This window comes from Frankliniella occidentalis, unplaced genomic scaffold (assembly GCF_000697945.3).
Source record: "Frankliniella occidentalis isolate FOCC.00 unplaced genomic scaffold, Focc_3.1 Scaffold86, whole genome shotgun sequence".
NCBI classification, from domain to species: domain Eukaryota; kingdom Metazoa; phylum Arthropoda; class Insecta; order Thysanoptera; family Thripidae; genus Frankliniella; species Frankliniella occidentalis.
The window spans coordinates 461,076-472,988 of NW_026267215.1; the positions used below are offsets into that span (position 1 = coordinate 461,076).

At 40.5% G+C, this 11,913-nt stretch overlaps 3 protein-coding genes across 3 annotated transcripts; 1 reads left to right on the top strand and 2 right to left on the bottom strand.

Moving 5' to 3' along the window:
- Positions 1-6: 6 nt before the first annotated feature.
- On the bottom strand, positions 7-2,740 carry LOC113217048 (uncharacterized). The gene is made up of 5 exons (XM_026436888.2): positions 1,722-2,740; positions 1,451-1,560; positions 806-1,360; positions 494-721; positions 7-413 (listed from the first exon to the last, which is right to left on the bottom strand). Exons 1-5 carry the CDS (start codon positions 1,816-1,818, stop codon positions 291-293), a joined length of 1,113 nt encoding a protein of 370 aa, XP_026292673.1. The 5' UTR covers positions 1,819-2,740; the 3' UTR covers positions 7-290.
- LOC113217044 (uncharacterized) lies at positions 2,661-5,809 on the bottom strand. Its single transcript, XM_026436885.2, has 12 exons — positions 5,284-5,809; positions 5,132-5,209; positions 4,915-5,037; positions 4,613-4,800; positions 4,417-4,542; positions 4,155-4,325; positions 3,947-4,066; positions 3,722-3,868; positions 3,405-3,518; positions 3,082-3,234; positions 2,873-2,986; positions 2,661-2,776 (listed from the first exon to the last, which is right to left on the bottom strand). The coding sequence occupies exons 2-11, from the start codon at positions 5,133-5,135 to the stop codon at positions 2,966-2,968; spliced, it is 1,167 nt and encodes a 388-aa protein (XP_026292670.1). The 5' UTR covers positions 5,136-5,209; positions 5,284-5,809; the 3' UTR covers positions 2,661-2,776; positions 2,873-2,965.
- A 436-nt stretch (positions 5,810-6,245) lies between these two features.
- Positions 6,246-7,134, top strand: LOC127749740 (uncharacterized). Its single transcript, XM_052269226.1, has 3 exons — positions 6,246-6,320; positions 6,384-6,950; positions 7,045-7,134. The coding sequence occupies exons 1-3, from the start codon at positions 6,246-6,248 to the stop codon at positions 7,132-7,134; spliced, it is 732 nt and encodes a 243-aa protein (XP_052125186.1).
- The last annotated feature ends 4,779 nt before the right edge of the window (positions 7,135-11,913 follow it).

Below are 11,913 nucleotides of genomic sequence, written 5' to 3' on the forward strand. Positions count from 1 at the left end.
TGTTTTGATATATAACATGTTTTATTTTCTTTGATATTTAATTTTCTGTTGTAATGTTTGCTTGTTCTGCTGTTAATGTGTTAAGGTTAACATAGACAATATGTTGTTTAACAAAACTGATTTATAACACTAGTAACAACGTGGTATTAAAAATCTTTTTCTTAAAGAAATCAAAAATAACAATTAAGGTGTCTTCTTTAACATATTGCTAAACAATACAATATAATGCCCAGACAATTAAACCCTGTACAATCCAACAGCAGGTCTGAATGATCTGGTCTCACTACTAACTAATAATCAGGAGTCAATTCAATTGAAATGTATTCCCTTTTCAGTATGCCAAGCCTCCTGGACTCCTCAAACAAGTCATTGAAGGGTACATTGATGTTTGGTTCAATAGGATTATCATCCTCCTGCAAACCATAAAAGAATACATTGCAGAATTCATTCTAATTGTAATATATTATACTGCTAAGCAAATATTAGCTCTCACTTCATAAGCCCTGCCTTCCAGGATGATGAAGTTATGGAGAACCATTGAAGCCACAATGCTGTCTATCAGATACTCTATCCGGTAGCATGGGAAGAACTTGAGCCGGCGCCATTTACCTTTCAAGAGTGCAAATGCCCTTTCAATGCATGCTCGAGTTCTTGAAAGGTAATAGTTGTGGTGCCTTTGACGCTGCGTAAGATTTCCCAAATCACGGTAAGGTGTAATGACCTGGTAAATGACAAGACATCATGAGTAAGGAGACATTTCCCAAATTAAACGGCACATAGGGATTATTGACACAATGTTACACACCTGGGATAAAAGTGGATAAGCACCATCTCCCAAAAGATGCTTATCATCCATGAGCTCAGGACGAGTGACCATAGTTTGGAAAAGGGGACTCCTTTGGAATGTCCTTGCATCCCCCACACCTCCTGGCTCACCCACATAAATGTCACGAAACAAGAGGTTGTGGTCGCAAACTGCATGAACTATGACGCTATACTCATGGTGCCTGTTAATGTAGCGTTGTGGCTCATCCATGGGTTTGTAAGTGCTGATGAAAGACCCATCAATGCACCCTATCACACCTGGATATCCATACAACTCTCTGGCAATCACTTCTTGTTCTAAAGCAGAGGGCCATCTGATGTATTTTGACTTTAGCTCCTCCAACACTTGGATCATGGTCTTATACTGATTGTGAATAGAGCCACCTAAAACTCCAAAAGTACCGCCAGTTGACCTGAAGCAATCAGGATTCGCCAAAGTCCATATTGTGTTCATGAGGGCTTCATCAATTGGCTTCCCTTGTCGGATTAAACGATTGGTTGCTGCCATATGCGTTCCAACTTCTACTACAAGCACCTGTTGAGAAATTGTAATAATTAGAGAGACAATCAGATGTTAAGCGTATCAATTGACTCATACTGAAGGTATTTAAGTACATTTGCTTACCTCAAACAATGTTCGATCCATGCGGAACTGCTTCTTGAATGTTGGGTCCCCCAATCTTTTCCAACCCTCAATATCAACAGATGGTGGCCTCTGAGGTAATTCCGCATAGTCTGCATCAAAGATAGGAAATTTTAGAGTTATACGATTACAGTGCCATAATAGTTTATGAAAGCTCAAACGAAGCGTGGAGCAGACATAAGAGAAACCACAACCTCAGTCGGTACACACCACATAAATCAAATATTAACAAAAAAAAAAAAGAAGTACTCACAGTTGCCAGGAATGTTTACGACAGCGTCAATGTTATTGTTGTCGACAGCTATGTGGACCGCGACAGCAATCATGTTCAGAAGAATATCGTCATCCATTGATGAAATTGGAAATCTTTCTGTTCTTCGCAGACCGTCAAATGATCACAGCGACAGAAACTAACGAACGTTTCTTCCAACGCGTAATTTTCCCAGTCAGGGCAGCAGTGGCATTCAAGTATGAACGGGGGAAACAAGCACGGCCACATCGACTCCAACTGACACTTGCCATAGCGCTCTCTGGCGGTACCATTCGAACTTCTTTTTAAAAGTAAACTCATCACCGTTATCATCAGTAGCTTTTGGTTCGGTAATACAAAACAGCAGCAACACTTTCGGTGAGTTTCGAAGCTCTAGCTGTCGTTGCATGAAAATCGGCCGGCCGGCCGGACGGACGGACGGCCGGCCGGTCGGCCGGTCGGCCGACGCTTCTTTTGATAACCCCCATTAGAAGCCTTCTTTGAGTGGCGCTGAGGCTTGAAGTTCATGACTTTGGCTTTAGTGGCAAGAATCTTCTTAGGACTTTTCTGCTGAAGAACCCTAGTCTGATCTCCCTTCAACACGGCCATGTCATTGAAGTAAGCCCACTTAGTTTTTACCTTTTTCTTTTCATCGACGTAATTCTTGGCCAGACCCTTAAAGCGGTCCCTACATTGGCTTTCAAAGACTTGTATGTTGTGCACTGTTCTTAAAGTGTCTGAGATGATAACAAAATTTGCTCCTGACGCAACAATTTTTTTTGTTCTTTTGTTGATGAGATCTTTGCAAAGATCTAAAAATAATTTTGTTTCCCGCTCACCCCTTAAAGAGTCGGCTTTAGTAGGTGTGTCAAGAGGGTCAATGTCAGCATTCTCTTCATCATCATTATTATCTTCTCCATTAGCATTAGTCCACTCAGTATCATTTCCACTCATGATGTTCCATCATCATGAGGTACCATTTCCAGTAGTAACTTACACTTTCCATAGACAAATGGTGTCATGCCTATGTACTTCATGGCCACATGAGGAGAAGAGAACTGAAACAAAAACGCAGAGAGAAGGAGACAAAAAAGTTAAAATATGGAATCGTAATAAGAAGTACTGTAGGCCCCACAACTGACTGAGATGTTTACCTCAACAATGCAAGACCTTTCAGCTGGTTTGTAGCTCTTTATGTCCTGCACAACCTTGTCCGCACAAATATTGTACAAGTCTCCCATATCCTTTTAAAAGTTTTCAAAATGGGCCTGTCCACAAAAACAAAGATGGAAGTTTCCTTTTTAACTTGCAAAGTGTCATATTTTTATACCACAGTTATTGTTTATTTAAAATAAAATCATACCTGATAGAAAGACTTGGGCAAGTTTGACACTCTAACTGATTCTGTTACGGCTGGTGCATCGGATGGCACTACATGCTGCACCATTTTCAGCTCGCAGCGATCATACTTTTCGGGCATCTCACAAACTTTAGCTGCTATTTCAGGAGTGGTAAACTGTCACAATAAAGAACACATATTCTTAAATATAGAGATTATTAAAGCAATAATTAAAGTTAGTGAGCTTTTAGATTCAATATAACAGATGGTCATTAAGGATATTTGACATCAACACAAATAAACAGTTATCACAGTGATGGCTACAGTTGTAATGAAAAATTGCTTACCTTTGCAACGCAAGACCTCTCACTTTCACTGTACTTTGTTACAGAAAGTAAACTATTTACAGGATCTTTTAAACCAAGTTCTCCCAAATCTTTCATAAAATTACAGAAGTGTGCCTGAGGGAACAAGAGCATTTCTTGTAAGCAGTAACAATTAACATCTTAGGAACATTATTTATTTTTATTTATGACACCTAGAGGTGAAGACTATACATCCCAAACAGGATAGCAAATTGTCATGATGACATCAAATGACATCACAAGACAAATTTCTATCCTTGGGATAGGTAACTACTTGGGTTTAATGGAAGTTTGATTACCTCATAAAAATTTTGGGGCAAGTTAGAAATTGTCACCATTGGTGACAGAGATGATGCCTGCTCCATTTCTTGAACCATTTCAATTTTGTGGTGGTCATAAGTGATGGTCTGTGCACACATCTTTTTCGCAACTTCTGCATCAATGAACTGTCATGACATTATCACAAATGTTACCAGTAAAGTACAGACTTAAACCACTTGCCTAAAGAACACACCAATATTTACCTGAATTCTGCCACTGGAACTGTTATCTTCCTTTATTAGCTGAGTCACAACACTTTCGTCCTCTGCTGGGCCTAAGTCTTGAAGCCAAGCTGTTGTGTTTAAATGATCAATGAAGTGTGCCTGTGTGAAACAAATTTCATGGGTGAAATAACGACATTGACAATTTACTGACTACAATAAGGAAGAATATGCATTACTAAAACATTACCGGCAAAAAGAATTTGGTAGGTAAGTTTTTAACAATTTCAAATGAGCTTGGAACTAGATAAACAACTGGTTTTCTGAACACAGTCTGCTCTTGTAAGAAAGGCAAATAATTATCTTCAAAGAGCAATTCTTTTAGATCACTCATTCTTGTAGCCACAAATGTACTCAGAAACTTCAAGAAAAGTAAAACATAACACAAACAATTAGAATTGATCTTTATACATTTTCATTGCACCTGTTCATGGGCATAATTACATTCTTACCTCTACTTTGAATCCTTGCATCATTTCATTATCATCTATCCAAAATAAATCTATGACAGCCTTTTCAGGCTTAAGCAAAATATCAAAATCCCATGCTGCCTGGCTCAGAAAATCTGAAAGTTTATCCTGCAAAAAAATGGAAAAATAAAAATAAAACAGTACCCACATGTATACACATTTTAACACATAAACTTACAGGCTTGACATCAAATGAGATGTCAGTGATGACAACTGTTTTCAGCCTTTCTTTTACAAGAGGTTCATTGTTGCTAATCTCTTCTAATACAGGAGGTTCATTGTTATTAATCTCTTCTAATACAAGAGGTTCATTGTTCTCAATCTCTTCTAACACTTCATCATTAGTTACCGATTCGTGCACTTGCTCTGAAAACGTTACAACCATATTAGTTTTATACCAGCAGAACCCTCAAGTTTGGATTGGTAGCATCACGCTTTATAACAGAAAAACCAACTGATAAGTTTGGGATTGAAATATACCTGTTAATTCGGCAAATAATGACAGTCCTGGTGTTGAAGTTTCGCCCATGTCCAGGGCCTTCCTCACTGATGACGTGCTGGACGATATGTCTGATGAAGCGGCTTGACCAGCAGATGGCGACACTGTGGAAAGAGTGATACTTGTCTTTCAAATTGTGTGTGGAACAAGAAGGCAATAAAAGCCCTAAATATTTAAAAGTAATGATTGCTCTCTTACACATAATTTTCTTTGCTGCAGGTGAGCAAGGACTCTCTGGTACCGCTGGCAACTCTGGGACGGACAGTTCAAAATTGCCTGAAAATACACAATAGAAGTAAATGTTTCTCCAAGTTACATGGCTTATCAGTACAAGTCATCACAATACATACCATCACTGTTTGTCTCTACAGTGAATGTTAATGTTGACTGCTTCTCCAATGGCACACAGTTTGCTGACAGAATCCCTGCTATGGCTTCCGTCACACTCAAAACATTACTGTAGCCTGGGAAAAGAAAAAATTAAATAGATATCGCAAGTCACAAAAAAATACTAGGAAAGTGTAAAAAGGATGAATTATGAATTATTGTCAATTAATAATAGCCTACACTTACTTGCTTTCAAAAGTTCTGCTGCAGTGTTGCTTGCTCGCACTTTATACACCTCCCCACTTTTCCGTTTTAAGCGGCCTGTTTTGAACATATTTGTTCAGTAGTTTTTTAGGATAATTTCGGATGAGCTGCTTACTGCCTGCCAATGTCGCAATGACTCCCTCGTTTTCTTCGTCTACGCCTATCTTTCACTTGCCATGCCCGCCGGCGCCGAAAATACCAATAACGCTGCTCTAATGTTTTCTCAGATCGGCTTTGCAACACGAATATGAATGTGAACCGCAATAGCAGACAGCTCGAGGGGAGTAGCTCCCCTACTCCCCTTCTCCCCTACTCCCCTACTCCCCTACTCCCCCACTCCCTTACTCCCCTACTCGCTAACGCCATATCCCCAAGCGCACCAACGAGCTCAGCTCACCTCACCGACATAAGCTCGCGTTCCCTCGCTAGATGGCGCGCGCAACGCGCCCTGCCGTCCTGCCTACAGTCCTTCACATTTCCGATATCGTAGCGTTATTACACTTTTTGGATTCGGAAAATACATAATTTTGTACCTTGAGATTATTTTGATTGGAAATAGAAGTATTTATTGGGAAAATCGGGTGTTCGGGGCCAGTGCTGTTGCTGTGCTGTCGCACAGCACTCGCTTAAGCTGATACAGCCCTGTTAATCGTAACTTTGATACATTTCAGGAGAAAGACGTAAAGAATTAATTGATGTCGATATTGACGGTTTTCGTATCATGTCAAATACGTCGTTCCGAGAACACTTTCGGACCGACCAACTTGTTTTCCAGGCAAGAGCTTCCTCAAATCTGGTGAATTTGGGGTAACTCTCAACTTGTTATTTCAAAACAACTGTTTACTTCTTCTTTTTTCAGAAACTTGTTGTTGTAATTGGAATCTACTTGAGGGAAAATAATAAGCTTATAAGGCTTCGCACTCCTCTTGATCTATGCATCCAGAGAGCAGTTTGGCCCATCTTTAATCCGGACACTTTCCGGACTTCAGGTCTCCACTTTAAACAACGTAGAGCAGGCATGCATTTTCACTATGCCTATATAATAGAGGCATTAGCCGCTTTGGCTCCAAGATTCATCAAATGGCCAGATGCCTTGGAGAAAGAAGAAATTAAATCTGATTTTAAGGAAAGGCATGGCTATCCAGGGGTCGTTGGTGCCATTGATGGAGTCTTATTTCCTATCCAGACACCATTAGAGCAGCCAGCCCGGTTCCAAGATAGGCATCACCACTACTCTATGTTGGCACAAGCAGTTTGTAACCACAAACTCTTGTACCGTGACTTTTACGTTGGTGAGGTTGGGGGCATAGGTGACAGTCGTAATTTTGATAGGAGTGCTTTAAGTGTTAATTTGCTGACTTCCCCTCACCTTCTTTCAGCAGAGGAGCATATATTAGGTGATGGTGCCTACACTCTAACTAGCAAGGTAGTCTTTCAATTGTGCTTTCTATGCACCTTGTTTTTATACAATTTGATTATTGCTTTGTGGCTTTTTGTTTATGGACTGCATTTCTTTACAGATGCTAACACCATATCGCAATGGTCAGATGACAGTTCGTCAGAGAGCCCACAATTTCCTTCACTCAGCTCAGCAACTCGAACCAGAGTAGAAAATAGTTTTGCCCTACTCAAGGGTAAAGAGAGGAGGCTGAAGTATTTGCAAATGACCAACCATGAGTTAGTTTGTGACCATATTGTCGCCCCGATTATGGAGCTCTGCTCTTTGGGGTTGTAGTTACAACAATAATAAAAAAAAATATGTCAAGAAAATGCTTTCTTCTTTTAGTGATGGTAGGTATGTCAGAGTCAATTTCCGTTCCGATTTCTACCAAGAGCCGGGCAAATCCTGTATGATAATTGCGAGTGTATCCTTAAAAAGATTCTTGCATTCAATCAATGCCTAGAAGAAGATTATATCACCCCCAAAAGCCTTTAAGGAGACTTTGTTCTTATTTATTATCTCATCTTCATTCATTATAGACTTCTCACTGTCATATGTCAAAATCTTCTCATTATTGTCATTATTCCAAGTCTGTGCAGGATTGGTTATTATGGAAATATCTTTTGAAAATCTAATATTATTGTCATCTTTAGTGGCACTACCAACTGCTTCTTCAATTTGATTTAACTTCAAATTGTACTTTCCATATGGAGCCTGAATCCTGCAAGCTTCTGTTGCCTCTAGAACTGTTTGAAACTGCAAACAAGCACACACTTCAGTAATTCAGATTTAAAGTAAAAACCAATCAAAAATTTACTATCTATTACCTTTACGATTGTCATGTCATTGGAAGGATCAGAGGCAGTCAAGGCCGCCTGCTCCTCCTCACCAAGATCTAATTTTGATCTTAAGTAATCATTACTAAAATTAAGAAAGTGGTCCTGAAAATGTAACCAGACATGACAGCATAATCACAAGCAACACCTGCTGTTATAAGTTTACTGAGAAGAGCCCTCGCGTAATGATTAGGACGGCTATAGTTCGGTTATTGGACGCCTAGGAAAGACGTCCTTCGGACGTCCAAATGGTTCAAATTAGGGCGACGCTCGGACAGGCGTCCAAGAGATGTCCATCGGACCGTCGCAAGACATGCGTCCCTCGGGCGCCCCCAAATGTGACGTGGCGTCCTATGGGCGTCCAGCGAACCGGCCCTAGGGCGTCTTCCGTCCACGAGCGTCCAGCCGCCCCAAGGGCGTCCAGCCAACTGTCCCTAGGGCGTCTTAGCGTCCACGAGCGTCCAGCCGTCCCTAGGCCACCCTACCGTCCCAGAGACGTCCAGAGGATGTCCCCAGCTCCCCACGAGCATCCATAGGCCGTCCTACCGTCCCGGAGACGTCCAGAGGATGTCCCCAGCTCCCCACGAGCGTCCATAGGCCGTCCTACCGTCCCGGAGACGTCCAGAAGATGTACCCAGCTCCCCACGAGCGTCCATGGGCCGACCTACCATCCTGGAGACGTCCAGAGGACTCCTCTCTGTACCTGAACCCTGAGCTAATGAAAAGGTTAACGGATAGGGAACAAATAAACCAGAACATTCAATGGTTTTGAATAGAAGAAGCTTATGAAATAAACTTTACATATTTCAATGCTTTTCTGAAAGTAATATCACAAGATAACATGAAAACACTCTTTTGGAACTTTAACAAATTAGTCATGTACATGCTTATAAAGCTGCTTGAGTAATAGCAATTCAATACTTGAAATTATTTGGTCAAAATAAAAAAAGATCTTTAAGACTTCACAACTAATAGAAATTGAGTTTGAGCAAGTAGCGAACACTTAAAATTATTTGTTCAAAATAAAAACACTCTTTGGGAACTCTTATTCGGCAATAAGTAGTCAGTACATGCTTACATAAAGCTTGATCAGGTAGCAAATACTTAAAATGATTTGTGTGAAACGTACACAAAGAACAAAGTAAGTACAAAAAATAACATTCACCAGTACTTTTTGTACAATCACAAGTAAAACTAAAAAAAAACAATGATATATTAGAGAAATACAGGTAATTGTCATTGATTAAAACAGGTTTAAAATTATATAGGGAAGACAAGAACATTTTTTTTCCTTAAAGTTATTAGTACTTATCTTCAGTCAAGCTTTTATTCAATTTATCATTTCCTGCAGGACTAGTTTTTTCTTTTCTCTTCAATGGGCTCTCATGGTTGCTTGCTATCTTCTTCTTGGAGGGTTTAGCCTTCCTCTTGGCCTGTTCTCCCTTAACAATCTCCAGGTATTCCCTTGGAAAATGCTCTTGGACATATTCCAGGCATTTAAGACTTGTCTGTTTCCGAACACATTCTTTCAGCTTTGAAATGGTATTCTTCTTTGTCAGAGGTAGAGGGAACACCAAGCTCCGACCGTTGAGGTTGCGCGCCAAGTTGGGCTCCTCTCACAACTGTTGAGCACCAAACCGACGCCACAAAATCTAACGCCTCTTCAAATCACAATCTTGAAACAATCTTGAATTAAAATCACCACAAATCTTCTTCTCGAACAATCTTCAATCGTTGCACCACCACAATTTGCAATTTAAAACCACAAAAGTTCACCACAAGCACCACAAAATCTTAGAGAATGACTGCCGGTAGTAGGTTCATTCAATCATTCAAAAATCTCAATCACCACAGGAAATCTTGAAACACCACAGAAAATCTTGAAACACCACGAAATCTTGAAAATCTTGAAAATCACCACAAGAAAAATCACAAGTTCATCATTCAATCTTCAATCTTAAATCTTCAATCTTAAATCTTGCACTTGTTGCACTCAGCACTTGCTCCTCGATTGTGCAACAGGTCTTCTCAACACAGAATTCCTTCTAATAACTGATTACTGACTAAATTTCCAACATATCTGGGCCCATAACCTGTCAGAGGTAGAGGGAAATTCAGTGCTCAGTGTTTAACAGTAACAGTAATCAGTTTATTTGTAATTCTTCAACAGTCACAACACACACAACACGTCCGTACACTTCTACATCCTACACCGGAGTGACGCTCCACAGTCTGAAAATTGTTACCAACCTACGAAACTAAAATCATGCAAAAACTAATACCAACATGCGAATAAATCTTAACAACTACTAAAAGTCAATCTTAACAAAATAATAGTGAATTAATGACATACTAACAGTCGATAATTCCAACATTCTTCTTTGAAGAGTCATCATCCCATTCCATTGCTATATTCACTAAAGCTGCGATATGCGAGAGCTTATGCAAGAGCTTAAGCGTAAGCGTAAGCGGACGCGCCAGAGCGATGGCTGGGAAGCGATAGGGTGGGAGTGGGGGGCGGTGCTCTCGGCGTGTTCTGTTTAGTTTCTCATACTGACTCGTTCCTCGTCGCTGGTCTTGCGTTTCCGTCGTTGTTGAAGCTACTCCCGGGTCGAAGCACGTTGAAGTTGGAGTTGTTCGTGCTGGCGGGAAAAGCATGGTGCTAGTTGTGAACTTTCTACTATTATTAATACTAGAAGGGCAAGATGAGCAATAATGCGCGTGATTACGAGGTGTGTGACGTTGAGACTGGAAATGTGTACGTTTTAAAAATCGCCCCAGATTTATGCGCAGCCCTCGATGTTGGTGAGTAGAGGGGAATACCGTTGGGTTTAATAACCTGTGGTTCGTCGTTATTGTATATCCGTATTTGTCAGTCTTTAATGTGAAAAGTATCATTAATTTTTTTTCAATTTCTGTAGACCACATTCGAAGATTTCGACTCATAAAGAGTCTAAAAGAAAAAGGTGTGTTGCCTCGACAGTGGGCAACCCCTAGCCTTCAGCCTGAGGCTCAACAGGTTTTGCCTGCTGCCCGAAGACTGATTCTTGACCAGCAGGGTTAGTGTTAGATTGGTTGCACTTGTTTCGTGTCCACAGTTGTTTGTCACTATGAGAATTTTGCCTAGAATTTTGCATGGTTTCTGAAATGATGCTTCATTTTAGGTGCAGGTTCCAAGGGTCCTACTCACAGGTCAAGCGCCGGACCACCTCGTAAGATGATTTTCGTCCACACATCTTATTTTGCAAATCATGTTATAACTATACTGGCGATTAACTGTTAGTTGTTCTTTTTTTCTATCTAAGGTGCGCCCAAAATTATCATTGAATTTAATGTAAAGCAGACCATGGCGTTTTTAGAAGAGTGCCAGGTGCACAGAGCTCTGGCGAGGATAAAGACAAGCGGGGACAAGGCTGATTTGTATGTGTCCCTATGTGTCATTATTGGTCTTTTCCCGAATTCTCACTCCCTGGGACATCACTGAAGTGTCTTATAATGTCCCTCCCTTCGCACACGTGCATGTCCCGCTGTGTCCTTTTACATCCCTTCTCTCTGTGTGTCTCTTCCCGTTTGTTGTAGTTGAGTCTCTTGGTGAGGAATAATACGAGGCAGGTGTGGGCTAGCTTGGTTTATTCTTAACGAATGGATAAGCAGGAGTGACAGGAATTTGTGCGAACATGTAAGAGGAAACCTCTGAAGCCTAAGTATACAGCCGATAGGTGGCGCTGACAGGGCAGCAGCAGAAAGCATGACTATAGGCAGATATAAACATGTGAATATACAACACTCCTTACCATTTACAAAAAAAAAGTTTAAAAAAAAAGATGAAGCATACATAATTTGAGCAGACTACTCTTGGTAGTCGGAAAATTAACAATGCTAAGACGGGTAAATCAGCCTTGATTTTTTAACACTGCAAAAAGAAAAGGCTGAATGCAAAAGTTAAGAATTAAGATGGCAGGAGTATAAGAGAATAATACAGAATTAGCCAAATTAATAAGTGCATAAAAGCGAATTGAACACATAGAAGGCACAGGGGCCCAAAGGAAGCCAAAATGACTTGAGGCAAAAAGCCAGAAAAGCAAAAAGCTTTGAAAGGTGAAAGCTGAAAA